Source organism: Marmota flaviventris, chromosome 4, assembly GCF_047511675.1.
Source record: "Marmota flaviventris isolate mMarFla1 chromosome 4, mMarFla1.hap1, whole genome shotgun sequence".
Taxonomy (NCBI): domain Eukaryota; kingdom Metazoa; phylum Chordata; class Mammalia; order Rodentia; family Sciuridae; genus Marmota; species Marmota flaviventris.
In genome coordinates this window covers 18,534,328-18,557,335 of record NC_092501.1, presented here as the reverse complement: position 1 = coordinate 18,557,335, position 23,008 = coordinate 18,534,328, and the positions used below count along the sequence as shown (strand labels likewise).

General features: G+C 33.0%; 1 protein-coding gene across 4 annotated transcripts in view; it reads left to right on the top strand.

Moving 5' to 3' along the window:
- The window catches only part of Shoc2 (SHOC2 leucine rich repeat scaffold protein), a 90,553-nt gene that overhangs the window by 55,517 nt on the left and 12,028 nt on the right, over positions 1–23,008 (top strand). For all 4 annotated transcript variants that reach the window (XM_071610919.1, XM_027930212.2, XM_071610920.1 and 1 more), the window contains exon 4: positions 22,867–22,997. In XM_071610919.1, coding sequence (XP_071467020.1) covers positions 22,867–22,997 — 131 coding nt within the window. The remainder of the gene's footprint in view (positions 1–22,866; positions 22,998–23,008) is intronic.

Genomic DNA, 23,008 nt, shown 5'->3' with positions numbered 1-23,008 from the left:
TGAAGACTTCATCACACTGCAGAAAGTTTGAGCTGACCATGATAATGTTTTGTATTTATATAGTCTTTGTAGAAATTTATGGGCTTTTGAAAAAACAGAATAAGTATTTTTAAAAATTATAATGGCTTTTTAGTTATTTGTGTAATATAAGAATAGTATACTGCTTATTTAGCAAATTATTTATTTAATTTGTATAAGTTTAATAAATAATATTTCAGAGATGCTATTACTGAATTGTTTGAGACTTAGGATGGTCTTTCTTCAGGAGGATTTTTGTTTGCCTGTGGTTGGTACGTAGGGGGACCACTATAATCAATCCCATGTTCATGGCCTGAGATTTTTCTGGTTCATTAGGTGGTACAAAGATTTGTTACAGAATATTAGAAGACTGTTTTATCTCTAGTTAACCTTTATTAGTAGGGTATAGCATGATGGGTCCCATTCCTGTCAGGTCCTAGATTTGACTCTTGCCAGAAACTTAGCCTATTAGCCCAGGTTAGGAAAGTGCTCGCAAAATCTTTAGTCTTTTGTTTGTTTATGTTGTCTGATATTTAGTTCTTGTTAGCTCTCTAATTTTTATTTTGGAAGATGGTTTCTAGAGTTTTTTTAATGGGATGGTTGGATTACCCCCGCCACCAAGCAAATCATTAAGGAATTTTAAAATCCGGTTATGTGAGACAACATCTGGTTATGCATATATAAAAGCTTGTTGAGACTTAGTTATAATTATTATCCATTGTGAACCTATGCTTTCCTGAATTCTTGTTATGACTGTTTCTGTCATATTCTTATTTGTAGTGGTAACAGGTTAACTATTCTGGTTTACTTAATTGAATGCTTCTCTGAAAGGCAAGATCATCTGTAACACTTAATGAATTGTTCTTATAGCCATAGTGAATATTCTGCCAAATTTCCTATATGAGATTGATATTCATGGTTCAATATAATAAGAACCAAGAACAATAATTTCTTAATTTTTTTTTTCTTCAAAATCTATTGAAATGGCCATGATGAACAAAGAAATGATCCTGGAAGAAACAAAGAATAGAAAGAATATGTACTATATTCATAAAACAGATCAGACTGATTAAGAAAGGAAACAATGAATAAAATACAAGTTTTAGAAATATGCTTGCTAAATCAAACTCAGTGGAAAATGCTGTGTAATATAGTGAACACAAAGATCAAAGATAGTGATATGTAGGATAAAGTAGAAGTTCTCTCAAATCTAAAACAGAAAGATGGGAATATATGTAAGAAAAGTGAAAAGTTATGAGAAAGAAAACTAGACATTCTAGAAAGAAAGAAAATACTGGTATAATCCAATGAACAAATTAATAAAAATAATTTTATACTAGACTTATTTCCTAAACTTGATTAAAACCCAGATACTAAAGATAATAAGACCAAAATTGCTTTCCATGAAGAAAAGTACTTTTAGTAAAAGTTTTAAAAATCAGATTCATTGACTTGTTTGCCATAATAATATTATAGAACCTGTCTTTGTTTAGTTTTGGTTTCAGGGTAATGCTGTTCAACATATAGTAAGTTGGGAATGCTCCTTCTCTTCTGTTTTTGGAACAGTTTATATGAAATTGAAACAAAATTTACATCCTTTACTATTGATAACTCCTCACCCAGACATCCTCAATGGTGAATTTTTTCTTTTTTTTTTGAATGCTTTTTAAAGCAATTCAAGTTTCTTTAAATGTTTTGGGCTATTCAGGTTATCACTTTCTTCTTGAGTAAACTTGGTCGTGTGTGTGTGTGTGTGTGTGTGTAAGTAAAAGGATATGTTAATTTCATTTGAGTTGTTATTAAAGGCATAAAGTTTATAACATTTTCTTATATTTAATATCTACAGAATCTGTAGTTATGCTACCTCTCCCATTCTTGATATTAGTAAATTGTATTTTTTCCCCCTCCCAGTATTCTGATTAAAGGTCTGTCAGTTTTATTGCTCCTCTCAAGGTTTTGATTTTTTTTCCTATTTTTGTTCATTGATTTCCATTTTGAACTTTATTATTTTCTTTCATCTGCTCGCTCTGAATTTTATTTGCTGTTTTTTCTAATTTTTCATGGAAGGAGCTTGAGGTCATTGAGTCTTCCTTCTCTTTTCATAAAGATATTTGGTTGCTATAACTTTCTCTTTAAGTTAGCATCTCACAAATTCTGATATGCAGTGTGTTCCTTCTTTCTGTTACTAATTCCTAATTTTATTCCATGTGGGGAAGAACACAACCTTGTGTCTCGAATCCTTTTTAATGTATTGAAACTTTATGATGCAGTATGTGGTCTGTCTTGTTAAATATTCTGTGTGCAATTGAATGTATATTCTACTTTTAATGAATGTGGTGTTTTGTAAAAATGTCAGTCATGTACTATTGTGCAGATGAGACAACCAGTGAATTTATTCTACTTCCTGTGTTTTGGGGGTCTATTTTCCTTCTAATTTTTTTTAATAGTGTCTGGACAAGTAACATACACTGTTGTGCTAATTCCTAATCTTCATTTTTATTTTAGTCTTAATGTTCATCAGCAGTATTGTTGCCATAGTTGCTGTAGTCAATATTTATATGGTTTAAGTTAATCTTCTAGTTTCTTCAAACATAGTAAATGGGAACAGTAGTGTCCCTGTTGTGTTTGTAGCCTTTTTACTTGAACAGATTGAATGGGTATAAAATCACTGGATTTGACTTCCTTTTCTTGAGGATGTTAGTAGAACTAAGAGGTAGTTTTATTGTCTTTTGGAATTGAATGATCAAAACTATGAAGTCAGTCCATTTTTTTCTCATTATAAATGACTTAATCTTTTTGCCTGGCCACTCAAAGTGTTTTTCTTTATTTCTGAAATTAAAAAACTAGATTTTATTTCTCAGTGTTGTGGATCCAAGGTTACAGTTCCCTAGTATGCTCTGGACCAACTCAACATATATGTGTAATTTTTATTTCAGTATAGCTTTTGAATATATAGTGATATATTTAATTTGTTATGTTTTTATGTTGAAAATGTCTTTATTTTGAAAACCAGCTAATTAAGACAGTAAAGGAAAAAATATTTAATCTTAGCATGATAACTTCCATCAAATGTCATTTTCAGAAAATAACTTTTTTAAAAATAAAATCCAAAAATCTTGCTTTGTTTCCGAAAGAAAAGCAAAATGTTGCTTTACTACTTTTGCAGATCAGAAAGGAGAAACAAAATTTAAGATACTCAAGTTTAAGTTAGGTTCTTCTCATTGGTGCTTAGTCACTGTGTATTTCTATTCCTCTTTCCACATTTTTTATTAGTGTGTTTTAGTTGTACATAATGATGGCATTTGTTGTTACATATTCCAGTTATCACTACCCAACACTTCTAGTCTGCCACACCCTGATCCCTCTCTTCTATTGATCTCCCATTGATTTTCATTAGATCCTCTTCCCCCAACCTCCTTTTCTTTTCTCTTTCAGCTCCCACAGATGAAAGAAAATATACAACCTTGGACCTTTTGAATTTGGCTTATTTCGCTTAACATAGTGGTCTCAAGTTTCATCCATTTCTTGCAATTGATATATCTTATTCTTCTTTATGAATGAATAAAACTCCATTGTGAATATGTACCACATTTCCTTTATCCATTCATCTGTTGATGAACACCTAGACTGGTTCCACAGTTTGGCTATGAATTGTGCTGACTATAAATATGGTTATGCCTGGATCATATATTAAAGTATGATGAATTTCTTTTGGAAAAATACTGAGGAGTATTGTATACCTGGGTCATATGGTATCTTAATGCCTAGTTTTTTGAGGAACCTATATATTGATTTCCATAGTGGTTGTACTAATCTACAGTCCCAACAGTGTAAAAGTGTTTCTTTTTCTCCACATCTTCTCCAGCATTTATCATTGTTTGTATTTTTTTTTTTTTTTTGAGAGAGAGAGAGAATCTTTTTTGAAGATGGACACAACACAATGCCTTTATTTTACGTGGTGCTGAGAATCGAACCCAGGTCCCGCTCGTGCTAGGCGAGTGCTCTACCGCTGAGCCACAATCCCAGCCCCTCATTGTTTGTATTCTTGATGACCGCTTTTTTGGGGTTTTATTGTTGTTTTAGAAATTGAATCCAAGGGCACTTTTACCACTCAGCTACATCTCCTTCCATTTTTTATTTTGAGATGGGTCTCAATAAGTTAATGAGGCTGACCTGGAACTTGTGAATCTCTCATCTCAGCCTTCAGAGTTGCTGGGATTACAGGTGTGCACTACTGCACCTGGCTGTGACTGCCATGAGATGAAATCTCCATGTAGTTTTGTTTTGCATTTCTCTAATTGTTAATAATGTTGAACATTTTTTTCGTGTATTTTGTTAGTTATTGAGAAGTGTCTGTATTTATTTAATTGGGTTATTTGTTTTGTTTTTGTTGTTGTTGTTGTCTGAATTCTTGGGCTGGGGATGTGGCTCAAACGTTAGCGCGCTCGCCTGGCATGCATGCGGCCCGGGTTCGATTCTCAGCACCATATGCAAACAAAGATGTTATGTCCGCTGAAAACTAACTAACTAACTAAATAAATAATTTCTCTCTCTCTCTCTTAAAAAAAAAAAAAACTAAAAAATAAATATTAAAAAATTCTCTCTAAAAAAAAAAGTTGTTTGAATTCTTTATTCTAGATGATAATCCTCTTTCAGAAGAATAGCAAAGATTTCTTCCATTTATGGTCTTTCTCTCGTCACATTCCTAATTGTTGCCCTTGCTGTGCAGAAGCTTTTTAATTTGATGCTTTCCCATTTATTAATTCTTTGCATTATTTCCTAAGTTATTGGGGTTCTATTGAGAAAGTCTTTGCCTGTGTCTAAAAGCTGGCGTGTTGACCCTATCTTTTCTTCTAGGAGTTGCATAGTTTCTGGTGGAATTCTGAAGTCTTTGACCCACTTTGAATTGGTTATTGTGTAGGGGAAGAGATAAGGGGCTAGATTCATTCTTCTACATAGGGATAACCAGTTTTCCCAGCACCATTTGTTAAAGAGGTTATCTTTTCTCCAGTGCATGTTTTTGGCACCTTTGTCAAGGATCAGGTGACTGTGGGTTTGTCTCTGTGTCTTCTGTTCTTTACCATTGGTCTGTGTGTCTGTTTTTATGCCAATATTATTCAGTTTTTGTTACTGTAGCTCTGTAGTATTATTTGAAGTCAGGTATTGTGGTGCCTCCAGATTGCTTTTTTGCTTAGAATTGCTTTGGCTGTTCTGGGTCTTTTATTCTTCCAAATGAATTTTAGGACTTTTTTTTTTTTTTTCCCTAGTTCTGTGACAAATGTCATTGGAATTTTGATGGGGTTGCATTGAATCTGTATTCTGCTTTTGGTAGTATGATTATTTTAACAATATCCTGTCTATCCATGAAGATAGGGGGTCTTTTCATCTTCTGAGGTCTTCTTCAATTTCTTTCTTCATTGTTCCATAATTTTCATTGTAGATCTTTTACTCCTTTGGTTAGATTTATTCCTAGGTTGTTTGATTGGTTTAGGTTTTTGTTGTTTGCAAGTGGAATTGTTTTCTGATTTTTTTCCCCCTCTGTGGATTCGTTGTTGGTATTTAGGAAAGCCATTGATTTTTTTTTTTTTTTTTTTTTAATGTTGGTTTTGTAACCTGCTACTTTGCCAAATTTGTTTATTAGCTCTGGCAATCTTCTGGTGGTGTTTTAGGATCATCTAAGTGTAGGCACTGTGTATTCCTTAGAATAAGGTGGATGCTAGACACCATTGGTTTTTGAGTTTATCAAGCAAATTCGAGCCTCAGGGTCTTTTTATTTATTGTATCTCTGCTTAAACCTCCTTTCTCCTAAATATTGATATAACTTTTTTACTCATTCAGTCGATCAAATGGATATATGGGGCGTGGTCAGCAATCTACCCTATCATTTCTAACAGTTTATATTTTTGTGTGTGTATTTGTATCCTTATTAATAATCTATGGATGATACAATTAGAGCACTAAAATGAAAAGTTTTGGTACACAGAAAGCATCTAATTTTAATCCATAGCCATTTGATTCACCATATATTGAAAATCTGACAGAATAAAAAAATGATATTGGATGGTAAAATTTCCGAGAAAGTAGGACTAGGGTTCTTTGGATTCACTTCCTTTGACAAAGGGTAACTTCTTCTCTGTCTTGGTTTTCTTAATCATTCTGTATTTCTTTTTTTAATTAAATGTCATTCTTGTGAGTTTATATTACAAATATGAAAACATTTATCTTCATTATTAATATCTTAAAATTAAGATGTTATATCAAAACAACATGTGCCTCATGTCTAGCATATGCATGGTCAGATTCTGTTTTGGAAATCAATAAGAATAGAAAAATTAACAATAAGAAATTTTTAAGTAATATTGTACTTATTTTATATCTTTTGATAGTGGTCAGCAAATATAGTATTATTGTTATTTTGAGTAAAGGTAGTTACTACTATTTTTTGAAATTTTTTATGATATCAGTCATTTCTCATTTACCATGTTTATTAGAATATTTTTTTTTCTTTTTTAATCATTTTTATCCCCAGTATTATGTAGCAGAAGGCTCAGGTTTGGTGAAGATTTGAACCTTTGAATCTTGATCTGTTTTACATCTCAGCCGTCTTAATTGACTTTTGAGATTCTCCCTTTCATCTGTTGGAGAAGAGTGATTCACCTGAAATAGTATTGGCAAACTTGATAGGAATGTGTTTCTCTTGATACTGTTTCTCCCTCTCTGCTCCCAGCCTAGTTCTTCAAAAGTATAACTTAATATGAAAAAATAAATACCCAACTCCTGTCTTGGAGAGTTGATGCTAGTCAGAGAGCAGCTGCCATACTATTTTTCCCCTTGGGCTAAAGAATGTTGCCATGAACTCACAACTGAAAAATCATATCTTTTATCACCTTATAATCACTTTTCTAAAAATTACTATTTCCATAACTTTCATTGTCTCTTTTCATTGTAAGTGTACCAGAACGTTTTAACACCCCTTTCATTATTCATCAGTACTCCTAAAGTAACTATCATTCCTTGGCAACAATCTCTGCCATTTACTTCCAGTTTGAGCAGTGCCAGGATTACTGAGAGCTCATAGTATGTAGGAAATGGGGAGGGGCAGCTTGTTGCAGTTAAGTAAGAGAGTGCTTAAAAGCATACTTAGTTTTCTGATTTAGCCATTAGTTCACCCTGTTGAAGAATAAAAAGTACATTCTTTCGTATAAATATTTTCTAAGTCAAGAGTTAACTATGAATGGACAAAATTATTATAAGACATTTTGATTCAGACTGAACCTGATATCCTTAAATGTTTCTGGGGTTTCCAGTGGTTTTATGACATCTTGGAGACTAAGGGTCTGAAGTAGGAGAAATATTTTACTTTCTTGTTTCGTATCAAAATTAGATAAAGAGAAATAGGCAACAAAACCTTGCCTCCAAGGAAAGTTCACAAAGGTCCTTTTTTGTTGCAGTGGGCTCTGAAAAATTGTTGTAGTATTATGTAAGTAGAGTTTTAGGTAATTATAATGTAGCTTATTTAACAACTTTACTAGTTTTCTTTTTAATGATGGTTTTCTTTTTCTTTCCTTTTTTTTTGACTTATTGCTGACTTTGCTTTGCTTTTTTTTTTTTTTTCCCAGTTTGTTTACAGGGTGGGGAAAGATATTTTTGTCATTTCATCTTTAGAACTGTGTTCTTTCTACTAATTTTTTGCTGCTTCTTTAAATAAGATCAAGAAGACTTAAGTTAGTCTTACTCAAAAGTTAACACTTGATTATCAACTTAAAGGTGCTGATTATATTTGCTGAAATGGAAAGCACCTAATTTTAATTCATAGCCATTTGATTTCACCATATTTTGAAAATCTGACAGCATAAGAAAGCAAGCTGTCAAAGTTAAGCAAACTGCCAGGGATTGACAGTGATTACCCTACATTTATTTGTAGAAGCTCAGCAATAGTGATTTTATTTCTTAGTTGCAATGACTATATCTTGATTTCTAGGTTGCAGTTTAGCTTGTTGTTAAAACCACCCATTGAAAGAAGTTAGAGACAAACCACTGTAGAGGGAAAATTATAATGTCCAACTTGTGATGTCACTTTTTTTTTTTCCTGGTGTAAGAGTTTTGCTATTTCATCCTTAATTTTTCAACTTATTCTGTTGAGAGTAATGGATTTTGGCATAATTGTAGATGACTCTTTGAATATGCCATGCTATAAAGTAAGTGATAAGGCAAGGGCAAATGTGATTTTCTCCATCAAGATTGCGCTCTCATAGATCACATTTTATAAAACATTATAAAATTTAGCTCCTTCCCACTCCCCTGAAAAGGAAAATGAAAAAAATTAGATTCAGGAAAGAATAATAGCAAGTAGCAATTTTACAACATCTGCTTTATTTGGTCATTTTTAAACGCTAGGAATCTTATGATTCTCAAAACAAGATTTGGTTTTGAAAGAGAAATTTCAAGAATTTGGTTCTATTTACTGGGCTTTTGAGTTGATAAACATGTAGGATTTGATTTGATTACTAACCTTTGTTACCACAAGGTTTTTAGATTCAGTGAAAGAAAAAAAAATTACATTCATGTCCTGTTCTGCTGTAAAAAGTGGATGAGACATATCAGTTGGTAAAGCAAAATTATGGGGTCTTTCCACTATTAATAAGCATTTTATTCTTATGGCAAACTCCAAAGAGACCTTGGTGACTGCTTTCAGCCATTATATTACATTCTATCATGTTTCTACCACAGGGAAAACAGTGGTATGAAGAAGAGAAAGGGAGGGCTTGTACATTTCTGGTTCATTTTTAAGGTTGGCTGCCTGTTTTTATCTTCAAATATGTACAAATTAAAATTTTGTTAGAAGATTTTGAAGTTTTAAACATTAATGCATATTGATCTTACAAATTAATGGGTTTCACTGTAACATTTCCATAGGTGAATATATGTTGCTTTAATCATATTCACCCACCCCTACTATCCTCTCTTGCTTCCCCGCTTCTTCTCCACTTCCCCAGGGTCCCTTCCCCTTCGCTTTCTCTTATAATTCCTCTTCTACTTTTTTTGTTCTTGTTGTTAGTTTTCACATATGAGAGAAAACATGCGTACTTGTCTTTCCCTGTCTGGCTTATTTCGCTTATGATAACTTCCAGTTCCATACATTTTCCTGAAAATGACATGATTTTTCTTTATGACCGAATAATATTCCATTATATATTTGTACCATATTTTCTTCATCTTCTCATCAGTTGACAGGCACATAGGCTGATTCTATATCTTGGCTATTGTGAATAGTGCTGCAATAAAGACAGTTGTGCAGCTGTCTCTTGTATGCTGGTTATACACCCAGGAATGGTGTAACTGGATCTTAATACCTCAAATTTTAGTTTTAATAATCTTAACACTGTTTTCCATGGTGACAGTACTGGTTCATTCACATTCTTACCTACAATAAGGGTTCCTTTTTCCTTTTTCCTTCATATGTTGCCAATGTTAGGTCCTCCCCCGCCTGTGGATTTTTGTTTCCTTTTTTTTTTTTCTTTATTATAGCCATGCTGAATTGGGTGAGATGGGATGTCAAGATAGTTTTGATTTGCATTTCTATGATGGCTAAAAATTATCATATTTATTAATCGGTACTTTGTACTTCTTTAGGGAGTGTCTGTTCAGATTATTTGCCCATTTTATTTTCCTTTTTTTAAATTAGAGCATTATAATTTACATAGTAGTTGGGTTCATTTTGACAGAATCATACATGCATGGAATTTGATTTACTCCATTACACCCCTTTTCTTTGCTCTTTTTTCTCCCTTTTTTCCTTCTACCTATTCTCTTTCCTCTACTGATCTTCCTTTCACCTATTTATTTTTGATTGGTGCTTTCTTCATATAAAGATGGAATTACCTGTGATTTTGTTAATTTCATTCCACATTTCCTCTCCCTTTCTGTCTGTCCTCCCTCTCTCCTTCTTGATCTACTCCTACTTCACTGGTTTTCCCTAATCTCTGTTATCTAATCCCTACCCTTTTTTCCCCCTTATTTTGATTGAGCTTCCCAGTATGAAAGAAAACATTTGACCCTTAATTTTCTGAGTCTGGCTTATTTCCCTGAGCATGATGTTCTTCATTTCTTCAATTTACTGGCAAATGCCATAATTTCATTCTTCTTTATGGCTGAGTAAATTCCATTGTGTGAATGTATCTCCTTTTCTTAATCCATTCATCCATTGACCGACATCTGAGCTGGTTTCATAATTTGGTTTTTGTGAATTGTGCTCCTATAAACATTGATGTGCCTGTACTGCTATAGTATGTTGATTTTTAGTTTGCATAAATACCAGTGAGTGGAATAGCTGGGTCTTGTGGTTCCATTCCTAGTTTTTTTTTTTTTTGAGGAAAATTCATATTGCTTTTCAGAGTGGTTTTGAGTGGTTGTACTAATTTGCAGTACCATCAACAATGTGTGTGTCTTTTTCCTCACATTCCTGCTATCATTTATTATTTGTATTCCTTTTTTTACAAAAGTAGTTTTAGTTGTAGATGGACAAGATACCTTTATTTTATTTTTTTTAATGTGGTACTGGTGATTGAACCGAGTACCTCACACATGCTATGCAAGCATTCTACCACTGAGCCACAACCCCAGTCATATTATTTGTATTCTTGATAATTGTCATTTGGAAGTGAGATGAAATCTTAGTATAGTTTTAATTTGCATTTCCCTGATTGCTGGAGATGTTGAATTTTTTTCATACTTTTTTGGGCCATTTTTGTTTCTTTTGAAAAATGTCTGTTCTTTTGCCCATTTTTTAAATTATATTATTTTGATGTTTTGAGTTTTTTTTTTTAAATGTATTCTGGATATTAAACTTTTGTCAGATCAATAGCTAACAAAGATCTTCTCTCATTATGTAGTTTCTCTGTAGTTTGCTGATTTTTTTTTTATATACTTCTGTTTGATAATTCTTGCTTTTATTTCCTAACCTATTATGAGTTCTCTTCAGGAAATCATTGCTGGTGCATATATTTTGAAGTGTTTTCCATACATTTTCCTTTAAGTGTTTCAAGGTTTTTGGGTGTTAGCATTAAAGCCTTTGATCCATTTGGAGTTAATTTTTTGTGCAGGGTGAAGTGTTAGAGACCTAGTTTCATTCTTTCATATTTTGATATACAGTTTTTTCAGCACCATTTCTTGAGGAGACTCTTTGTGCCAGTCCGTGCTTTTGGCACCTTTGTGGAGAATCAGATGGCTATAGATGTGTTAGTGTCTTCTGCTCCATTGATTTAGCTGGCTGTTTTTATGCTAATTCCATGCTGATTTTATTACTCCAGCTTGATGTAGTTATATTTTGAAATCGGGTAGTGATGATTCCAGCCTCAACAAAATCCACAATATTTTGCTCGGGATTACTTTGACTATGCAAGGTATTTTGTGGTACCATTAAACTTTGGGATTGTTTTTTCTATTTCTATGAAAAATGACATTGGTATTTTATTGAGGATTACATGGAATTTGTAGATTACTTTTAACAATATTATTTTTTTCTATTCATGATCATGGAAGGTGTTTCCATATGCTAGTATCATCCTTGATTTCTTTCTTCAGTGTTTTATAATTTTCATCATAGAGGTCTTTCATCTCCTTGGTTAGGTTTAATCATAGGTATTTTGTGGATTTTGTTGAGGCTATTGTTGAGGCTACTATACTCATTCAGTATAGTACAGTATTCATGTACTATACTGAATGAGTGGAGGAGATTGGATGCCCTTATCTCATTCTTGATTTTAGAGGAAATGCTTTCAGCTTTTCCCCATTTAGTATGATTTTTGGCTATAGTTTTTCTGTATGTGGCCTTTATTATGTTGAGGTATTATCTTTCTATATGTAATTTTTTTTTCAGGATTTTTATCATGAAGGGATGTTGAACTTTAAAAAGACCTTTCTGCCTCAGAGATGATCCTGTAATTTTTAATTCTCTTTATGTGCTGTATTATGTTTATTAACATGTGTATTTCAAACCATCTTTGCATCCTTGGAATGAAACCAACTTCATTCTGCTGTATGATCTTATTAATGTGTTGTTGAATTTGATTTGCAAGTATTTTATTGAGGTTGTTGGTTTTTTTTTTTTTTGGTATCTACTTGGTCAGGGGTATTGGTTTATAGTTGTCTTTTTTGTTGTGTGTTTTTTTTTTTTTTTTTTTTAGTAGCAGGGTAATGTTGACTGTATGGAATTAGTTTGGAAGGTTTTTGTCCTTTCTATTTAAGGGAATAATTTGAAGAACACTGTTGATAGTTCTTTAAAGTTTGGTAAAATTCAGCAGTAAATCTGTCGAGTCCTAAATTTTCTTTGTTGGGAGATATTTGATTACCACCTCAGTCTCATAGTTATTGATCACCTTTGATTTTTATATCTCCTTGGTTCAGTTTTCACAGGTCTTATGTCTGTTTTTATTTAGATGATTTCTTTATTGGTAAGAGTGTCATATTGAAGTCACACAATGTTTTTTGAATTGGAGCTTATCTCTCCCTTTATGTCAGTAGTGTTTGCTTATAAAATTGGGAAATTTGGTGCCCTGACTTCTCTGTGGATTATTTTACTTTACCTATATGTAGTGAATTTCTTGTATCATCTGACTTATTTTGACCTCCCATCTATTTTGTTGGCTATGAGTATAGCTGCTTCTTGCTTTCAGATGCCATTTGTTTAGAATATCATTTTCTATCCTTTGACTTTCAATCTGTGTATGTCTTTTCTACTGATGTGAGTTTCTTCCAGGCAGCAGATTATTGGATCTTTTAATGCAGTAGTCAGTCTGCCTCTTTCAATTGGGGAATTAAGACCATTTATAGTCAGGATTATTATTACAAGGTATATATGAATCCTGTCATTTGTTGTATGTCTTTAGTTGTTTTGAATAGTCTGTTTTTCCTTCATTCATCTTAAAGTTTTGATGGTTTACTAAATTATTCATGCTTGGTTCTTTTTTTAAATTTTTTTTATTTATATATGACAGAATGCATTACAAATCTTATTACACATATAGAGCACAATTTTTCATATCTCTGGTTGTATACAAAGTATATTTGCACCAATTTGTGTCTTCATACCTGTACATGATCATCACATTCTACCATCCTTGCTAATCCCCTGCCCCCTCCTTTTCCCTCCCACTCCTCTTCCCTCCCACTCCTCTGCCCTATTTAGAGTTCATCTATTACTCCCATGCTCCCCCTCCCTACCCCACTATGAGGCAGCCTCCTTATATCAGAGAAAACATACAGCATTTGTTTTTTGGGCGATTGGCTAACTTCACTGAGCATTATCTTCTCTAACGTCATCCATTTACCTGCAGATGCCATGATTTTATTCTTTTATTGCTGAGTAATATTCCACTGTGTATAATGCCACATTTTTTAAATTTTTTTTTTCAGTTAATCTTAGTGTATTCTTTTATTTATTTATTTAATTTTTTTATTGGTTGTTCAAAACATTACAAAGCTCATGATATATCATCTTTCATACATTTGACTCAATTGGGTTATGAACTCCCATTTTTACCCCAAATACAAATTGCAGAATCACATTGGTTACACACTCACATTTTTACATAATGGCATATTAGTGACTGTTGTATTCTGCTACCTTTCCTATCCCCTACTATCCCCCCTCCCCTCCCCTCCCATCTTCCCTCTCTACCTCATCTGCTGTTGTTCAATTCTCTCCCTTGTTTCCCCCCCTTCCCCTCACAACCTCTGTTATGCCACATTTTTTTAAATCCATTCATCTATTGAAGGGCATCTAGGTTGGTTCCACAGTTTAGCTGTCATGAATTGTGCTGCTATAAACATTGATGTGGCTGTGTCCCTATAGTATGATGTTTTTAAAAGTCCTTTGGGTATAGACTGAGGAGAGGGATAGCTGGGTCAAATGGTGGTTCCATTCCAAGTTTTCCAAGAAATCTCCATACTGCTTTCCATATTGCTGCACCAATTTGCAGTCCCACTAGCAGTGTATGAGCGTACCTTTTCCCCCACATCCTCACCAAACACTTATTGTTGTTTGTATGCATAATAGCTCATTCTGACTGGAGTGAGATGAAACCTTAGAGTGGTTTTGATTTGCATTTCTCTAATTGCTACTGATAATGAACATTTTTTTTTTCATGTATTTGTTGATTGATTGTACATCATCTTCTGAGAAGTGTCTGTTCAGGCCCTTGGCCAATCTATTGTTTGGGTTATTTGGGTTTTTTTTTTTTTTTTTTTGGTGCTTAGCTTTTTGAGTTCTTTATATATCCTATAGATTAGTGTTCTATCTGATGTGTGAGGGGTAAAGATTTCCTCCCAAGATGTAGGCTCTCTATTGACCTCACAGATTGTTTCTTTTGCTGAGAAGAAACTTTTTAGTTTGAGTCCATCCCATTTATTGATTCTTGATTTTAATTCTTGTGCTATAGGAGTCTTATTAAGGAAGTTGGGGCCTAATCTCACATGATGGAGATTAGGGCCTACTTTTTCTTCTCTTAGGCGCAGGGTCTCTGGTTTTAAATTCGTAAGTCCTTTATCCATTTTGAGTTGAGTTTTGTGCATGGTGAGAGAGGGGTTTAATTTCATTTTGTTGCATATGGATTTCCAGTTTTCCCAGCACCATTTGTTGAAGAGGCTATCTTTTTCCCATTGCATGTTCTTGGCACCTTTGTCTAATATAAGATAATTGTAGTTTTGTGGGTTAGTCTCTGTGTCCTCTATTCTGTATCATTGGTCTATCAGTCTGTTTTGTTGTTTTTGTTCCTGTTGCTCTGTAGTGTAGTTTGAATTCTGGTATAGAGATACCAGCTGCTTTACTCTTCCTGCTTAGGATTGCTTTAGCTATTTTGAGTCTTATTTTTCCAGATGAATTTCATGATTGCTTTTTCTATTTCTATGAGAAATGTCATTGGAATTTTGACTGGAATTGCATTAAATCTGTGTAGTGTTTTTGGAAGTATGGTCATTTTGATAATAGTAATTCTACCTATCTAAGAACAAGGTAGATCTTTCATCTTCTAAGGTCCTCTTTGATTTCTTTCTTTAGGGTTCTGTAATTTTCATTATATAGAGCTTTCACCTCTTTCATTAAGTTGATTCCCAAGTATTTTTATTTTTTTTTTGAGGCTATTGAAAATGGGGTGAAACATGATATGTCAAGAACTATGCAATGTTTTGAACAACCAATAATAAAAATTTTAAAAAAAATTTATTCCTTTCTATTGTTTAGCTCAGAGGTATAAATATATCAGGGTTTGCTTAACTATTTGCCATTTTAGAATCATTTGCTTGTTTCCAGTTATGGGACATTATAAATAAAGCTGCTATCAAAAATTCAAAAAAAAAAAAAAAGAAAAAGAAAATGGGGTGATTCTCCTTGTTTCCCTTTCTGTGAATTTGTCACTGATATACAGAAATGCCTTTGATTTATGGGTGTTGATTTTATATCCTGCTACTTTGCTGAATTCATTTATTAGTTCTAGAAGTTTTCTGGTGGATCTTTTAGGGTCTTATAGAATCATATCGTCAGCAAATAGTGCCAATTTGAGTTATTCTTTTCCTGTGTGTAACCCTTTAATTTCTTTCGTCTAATTGCTCTCACCAGTGTTTCAAGAATCATTATTAAATAGAAATGGTAAAAGAGGGCATCCCTGTCTTACTCCAGCTTTTAGAGGGAATGCCTTCAATTTTTTTTCCATGTAGAATGATATTGGCCTGGGGTTTAGCATAGATAGTCTTTATGATGTTGAGATTATATATCTCTGCCTGGTTTTGGAATCAGAGTGATATTGGCGTCATAAAATGAGTTTGGAAGTGCTGCCTCTTTTTCTGTTTTTTGAAATAAATTGGAGAGTATTGGTATTAGTTCTTCTTTAAAGGTCTTATAGAACTCGGCTGTGTATCCGTCCGGTCCTGGGCTTTTCTTGGTTGGTAGACTTTTGATGGTGTCTGTTATTTTGTCACTTGAAATTGATCTGTTTAAATTGTGTATATCATTCTGATTCAATTTGGCCAAATTATATGACTCTAGAAATTTGTCTATGCCTTCGATATTTTCTATTTTATTGGAGTACAGGTTTTCAAAATAATTTCTAATTATCTTCTGTATTTCTGTAGTGTCTGTTGTGATATTTCCTTTTTCATCACGTATGTTAGTGATTTTTCTCTTGTTCTCTTCGTTAGCATGGCTAAGGGTCTGTCAATTTTATTTCAAAGAATCAACTTTTCTGTCAAGTTTTTCAATTGTGTTTTTTGTTTCGATTTCATAATTTCATCTCTGATTTTAATACTTTCTGTCTTTTTGCTGCTTTTGGTATGGATTTGTTCTTTTTCTAGGGCTTTGAGATGTAGTGTTAAGTCATTTATTTGTTGATTACTTTTTCTTTTAAGGAATTAACTCCATGTAATGAACTTTCCTCTGAGAACTGCTTTCATAGTGTCCCAGAGATTTTGATATGTTGTATCTGTGTTCTCATTCACCTCTAATTTTTTTTAATCTCCTCCTTGATGTTTTCTGTAACCCATTGTTTATTCAGTAGCATATTATTTAGTCTCCAGGTGTTGGAGTGTATTTTGTTTCCTATTTTATCATTGATTTCTAATTTCATTCCATTATGATTTGATAGAATGCAGGATAGTATCTCTACTTTTTTATATTTGCTAAGAGATGCTTTGTGACATAGTATATGGTCTATTTTAGAGAAGGATCCATGTGCTGCTGAGAAGAAAGTATATTCTCTCGTTGAAGGATGGAATTTTCTATATATGTCAGTTAAATCTAAGTTATTGATTGTATTATTGAGTTATATAGTTTCTTTGTTCAGCTTTTGTTTGGAAGATCTATCTAGTGATGAAAGAGGTGTGTTAAAGTCACCCAAAATTATTGTATTGTAGTCTATTTGACTCTTGAACTTGAGAAGAATTTGTTTGAACATAGCTGCTTTGTTGTTTGGGGCATATATATTTATAATTGTTAAGTCTTGTTGGTGTATGGTTCCCTGGAGTAGTATGTAGTGTCCTCCTTTATCCATTTTGATTGATTTTACTTTGAAGTCTACTTTATTTGATATGAGGATGGAAACCCCTGCTTGCTTCCATGGTCCATGTGAGTGGTATGATTTTTTTCCAACCCTTCACCTTCAGTCTGTGCATGTCTTTCTATGAGATGAGTCTCTTGGAGGTAGCATATTGTTGGGTTTTTTTTTTTTTTTTTTTTTTTTAATCCAATCTGCTAGTCTGTCTTTTGATTCGTCAGTTTAGGCTATTAACATTCAGGGTTATTATTGAGACATGATTTGTATTCCCAGCCATTTTTGTTTATTTTTGGTATTTAATGTGACTTGGTTTGTCCTCTGATTAGATTTTCCTTTAGTGTAATCCCTGTACTGATTTTCATCATTGTTTTTCATTTCCTCTTCTTGGAATATCTTGCTGAGGATGTTCTGTAGTGTGGGCTTTCTCATGGTAAATTCTTTTAAAGGTTTTTATTTCATCATCAAATCTAAAGCTTAGTTTTGCTGGATATAAGATTCTTGGTTTGCATTCATTTTCTTTCAGAGTGTGGTATATGTTATTCCACAATCTCCTAACTTTGAGGGTCTAGGTTGAAAAATCTGCTGAGATACGAATTGGTCTCCCCCTATATGTGATCTGATTCCTCTCTCTTTCAGCTTTTAAGATTCTATTCTTATTCTGTATGCTAGGTGTTTTCATTATGATGTGCCTTGGTGTAGATCTGTTGTAATTTTGTACATTTGGTGTCCTGTAAGCCTCTTATATTTGCTTTTCCAATTCGTTCTTCATGCTTGGGAAATTCTCTGATATTATCTCATTGAAGAGATTGTGCATTCCTTTGGTTTGAAACTCTGTGCCTTCCTCTATCCCAATGACTCTTATATTTGGTCTTTTGATGCTGTCCCATAATTCTTGGATGTTCTGTTCATGTTTCTTCACTGTGTGATCAACTTCATTTTCCAGATTGTATACTTTGTCTTCATTATCTGACGTTCTTTCTTCCAAGTGATCTAGTCTGTTGGCTATGCTTTCTATTGAGTTTTTTATTTGATTTATTGTTGGATCCTTCATTTCAAGGATTTCTGACTGTTTTTTTTTTTTCAGGGTCTCTCTCGAAGTAATCTTTTGCTACCTATATTTGCTCTCTTATCTCATTGTTGGAGTGATCAATTTTTGCCTGTATTTGCTCATTTATGTCATTCTTTAATTCACAGATCATTTTAATTATGAACCTTCTGAACTCCTTCTCTGACATTTCATCGACTTCTGTGTCCATGGGTTCTGTTATTATAGTGTTCCTGGTTTGTTTGGTGCACTTTCCTCCCTTGTTTTTTCATGTTGTGAATGTGTCTTCCTTTCTTGCAGTGTGGATCTGAGATATTACAGTTTCTTCCCTATATTCTTGTAGTACCTGTGCATATTGTCTGTACCTCACCTTGATGTTGGGCTTCCAGACCCTGCTGCTGTCCCTCAATGAATGCTACTGCATCCTGGGTCTGGGTCCTGCGTAAGTTGGAGTGGGTGGATCTAGGCCGCTGGGCTTGACCTTCAGGCTGTAGTCTGCTGGTCAGAAGGGGCGGTCCTGCGCCAAAGGCTAGGCTCTGGAGGTGTCTGTCCAACCAGCAAAGGGGTGAACCAGGCCTGCTGTGTGCCTGGGCTCTGCAGAGGCCCATGTGGGTGGATCTGGGCCCTCATGTTTGATTCTTAATTCTCATTTCTTTATTTTTCTGATGAGATTTATTCTTTTCCTTGCTCTTGTGATTTTGTGTGTATTGTTTCTTAGGATTTCTTTTAAGTATGTTTTGTAAATCTGGTTTAGTGGTCATTAATTCCTCTAATTTATGCTTAGCCTTGAAGGTCTTTATTTATTCTTTACTTTGGAAAGGTAAGTTTACTGGTTATAGTCATCTCAATTGGCAATTATTTTCAGAGCTTCAAATTTATCATTTCATGTCCTTCTCGCCTTTAGAGTTTTTGCTGAGAAATTTGCTGTTATAAAATGAACTTTGCTTTTTGCTGCTGGAAATTTTCTCTATCTTCTGTAAAAATCCATAAGCACTTTTTTTGTATTTCTGTTAGGGCACTATCATATTCCAGTTATAATAGTTATTTGTGAAAATATGTCACTGCACATAAGCTTGAGAGAATAGACTATGTCTTGTGTTTGGCGCTGTGCTTATATACAACATTTAAGCAGTATCCGGATTGATAGGGTTAGATTATATCATGGGGAGCCTTAAAAGCTAGCAAAGAGTGCTTACACATGGTATATTAGGAAAATAGGTTGTTTTTTAGTTTTTTCCCCCTCATTTGAATGATTTATCCCAATCATTATGGCATAGGGTAAAGTTAAAAACTACCCTTCAAGGCCCTGTATTATAATGATTTTGTTTTTAGATGATGAAGGAATTAAAACCAGGACAGATATGAGTTAATGTGTTTTGAACACAGAATTTGATTGACTTGAAGGGGATGAAACACATTTTAAAACATTTTCAACTAAGGGGATAAATTTTTCTTTGCTAAACATATATCACAGTACAAGCTTCAAAATTAATGTTACTAGAAGTTTATTAAAAATAATCAAATGTGTGTTATATGCCTAACTCTGCTCTAGGGTTCTGACAGTAGAGAACTCAAAAGGGTCTAAAAAGAAATAAAAATAACATTTATAATTGGTACAACCCTTGGATACTAGGAGCACAGTGTTATACATGCACCACTGCAGCCTCTTGAGAGGTGGGTAGAGTTAAGTCCGGGAATATAAATTTGTGGAAGTTAAGTATCAGGAAACTGTGTCTTGGAGATTTCTAGAATAAAATTTCTGAATGTTTTTATTTTGTTTTTTAGTATGCAGATGGTGTATACTGTTCATAGTCATTTTCCCTTGTGGTCTTTACATTGATAAGTTATCAAATTTCCAGCTGAAAAATAGATCAACTTAGAAGGCACAATTAATAGTGAAATAACTATAATAATTTGATTTGAAATGTTTTGTTGTGAGAATTGCATCTTGTAAACAAATTGAAACATAAGACATAACAATCCCCTGTAGACTTCAGAAATATGTGAACAAAATTAACCTAAATTATGAGTTTGATAGTATTATAGGGTCACTCTATAATGAAGCTTATCTGATAACTTATGAATGCTTTACCAATGTTGTAACTGGCCTGAGCTAAGATTAAAGGCTAGAATCAAGTAGCCTTTATGTTAGAGGCTAGAATTAAATAGTCTTTATGGGAGAAGAGGACATTTTGAACTATAAAAACTACTAGCTATTTGTAAATCAACCCTTGATTTTTAAGATACCACAAAGTAGACATCACTTTTAAATATTTGAACCAATATATGGGACTATTTAGAGAATTATCTGACTTTAAGACTTTTTTTTTCAGGTTTTCTTATTGTCATGCGATTCAGCATGTGAATGCTGCCTTTTAAATGCCTTATTGAGTGACATTCTTAAAGGAAAAGACTGCAGCATATTTCTGAGCTTTTGGTGTTTACAGATTTTTACATCTACATTTTCAGAACATTTCCAGTCTTTTAAATGGCATTTTTTAAGTATAAATGTATGCTGTGTGTGTATCTATATATGGACTTTTATGTATGTCAATATAGAATGTAGTCTAAAATGTCACAAAAAGAGTATATACTGCAAATTGGCAACAGTAGTATTATCTCCTTAATGTCAAATATTTATCCATAAATAAAGACTTGATGGTAGACAGATCACAATGTATTTTTTTAGTTATACATGACAGTATGTTTTGATATTTTTATACAAACATGGAGTACATTTTTTTTAACTTAAAACGAATTTAGAATTACAGATTTGTTCTTTATCCAAATGCTTTTAAATTATGAAACACTTAGAACATTCGGGAAAATGTAGACCAGTTGAGAGAAAAAAACCTGTTCTTTCACAGTTCTGCCATTGTGTCTTAGTGTTCTACATTGTTAGTTTTGATGCACTTTTTCCCTTTTTTGCATGCATGTTTTTTACATTATTGAGATCATAAAAATGCACAATTTTATTACTTTTTTTCCCACTTACTAACTTGGAAGTCTTTCACATCTTTAGATTCTTTGTAATAAAATTTTAATAGATTATCGCAGAATCATATAGACATACCATAAAATAATGATTTGCATTTAATATCTGTCATGTCAGTCATGGTACTAAGTATCTTATCCCAATTGTGTGTGACCTTAGAGCAGTCCTTTCAGGGATTCAGCATTATCTCTACTTTGTGGATGAGAAAACAGATTCAGAAATGTTAACAACTTCCCCATTGTCACATAAGTAATATAACACTTTGGTTTTTCTATTGTGATGCCTCCAATTTAAGTATTCTTTTTCTGTTGAACATTTAGATTGTTCCCACTTTTGCTAATATACACACAATTTAACATATTAAGTCATAGGTTATTTTACTTTTTGTCAATCCAACTTTTACTGTGTTCAGTGTCATAATGCAGTAAAAGCAGTAGTAAATATTTTTGTCTGTATTACTAACCTCTAAATTCTCTGGAGCTTTGGAAAGTCACCCAAACCTTTCATTCCCGTTCTTCCTTCAAAATGAATACAGTGTACCAGAGTGACCAGAAAGATGCTAGTGAATTTCCTTAGTTAATTTAAAAAATACTTTAAAGACAAAATAATCTTTTCTAAGTGGTAGTTTTATTGTTGCTTTTTTATTCTATTTTATGGATGTTGGAATCTTATTTAATAGGAACCAGCATACTTTTGGCCCAGTTTCCTAACACTGTTGAAGGAAAGTGTCAGTGAGCCTAACTATAGTTATACTTGGAAGAATTGAAATGATTGCTGAGTTTTTCTACATTATAGTTGACTTATAGTATAGACTCATGAGAGGTTTTTTTTAATTATTGTTAATGACTAATGCTTAGAAAATGTAGAGAGTAAAACACCAATTAATCATTTTCATATAACTTTAATCAGCAAGAGGGAAAGAGATGAAAAGTAGATGAGGGTTATGAGGCTTAATGATTGTCCTCTTAAGTGCTTAATTTATGCTATCAATTTATATAAGCAATATAAGCATCAAAAAAGAAAATTTAACAACTTTTTGAAAAATGATCCAAAAAGAAAGAAATGGACAGACAGTAGAAGGTTCTGAAAATTGAAAGCTCACAAAATATTTGTCACTAAAAATTTAAGTGTGACATACAGACCAGACATCATTTCTATATTTTCTAACACTGGAAAAGAAAATTTAAAAGTAAATGCAACATCTGGCATTTTAACCTGGCCTGTGTAAGAATGTCATAGCAACGTTTGTATCAAAAAAACATTTTTTAAAATGTATGTTATTTGGTAAGTTTAATTGGATTTGAATCTCTTATGATAGTCGATGTCGTCATATTCATTTAAGTAGCTAATGTGTGTTCTTGTCTTGAGAGTAAAACTAGAAAATGCCTGGAAAAGAAAACACTTTAATATTTATTCATTAGTGGCTAATATTTGCTCAAGCAGGATTTGCTTAGATTTCTTTAATATAGATGTATTTGTGTATGGTGCTCAGAAAGTTTCTGATTCTGTATCATTTCAGATTTTCACATTAAAGATGGTCAACCTCTGTAACTACTTGTTATAAATTCAATCTGAAGATTAGATTATTAAAGGGTGCCAATACTTTCTAATAGGTTACTTAAAAATTATAGCTGCATATTTCATTATTTCTCTAATACAAGTTCCCTAGTTCTAGAAGATAAAAATATTGTAATCCAATCACTAGCCTGTGACAGTAAAGAGGTTTATTATATTTTCTACAAAATAAATTCCTTTTCTATTTACAGGAAACCTGTCCAGTTTAAATCGTCTTGGTTTGAGATACAATAGACTGTCAGCAATACCCAGATCACTAGCAAAATGCAGTGCACTTGAAGAATTAAATTTAGAGAACAATAACATTTCTACTTTACCAGAGGTAAGAATTGG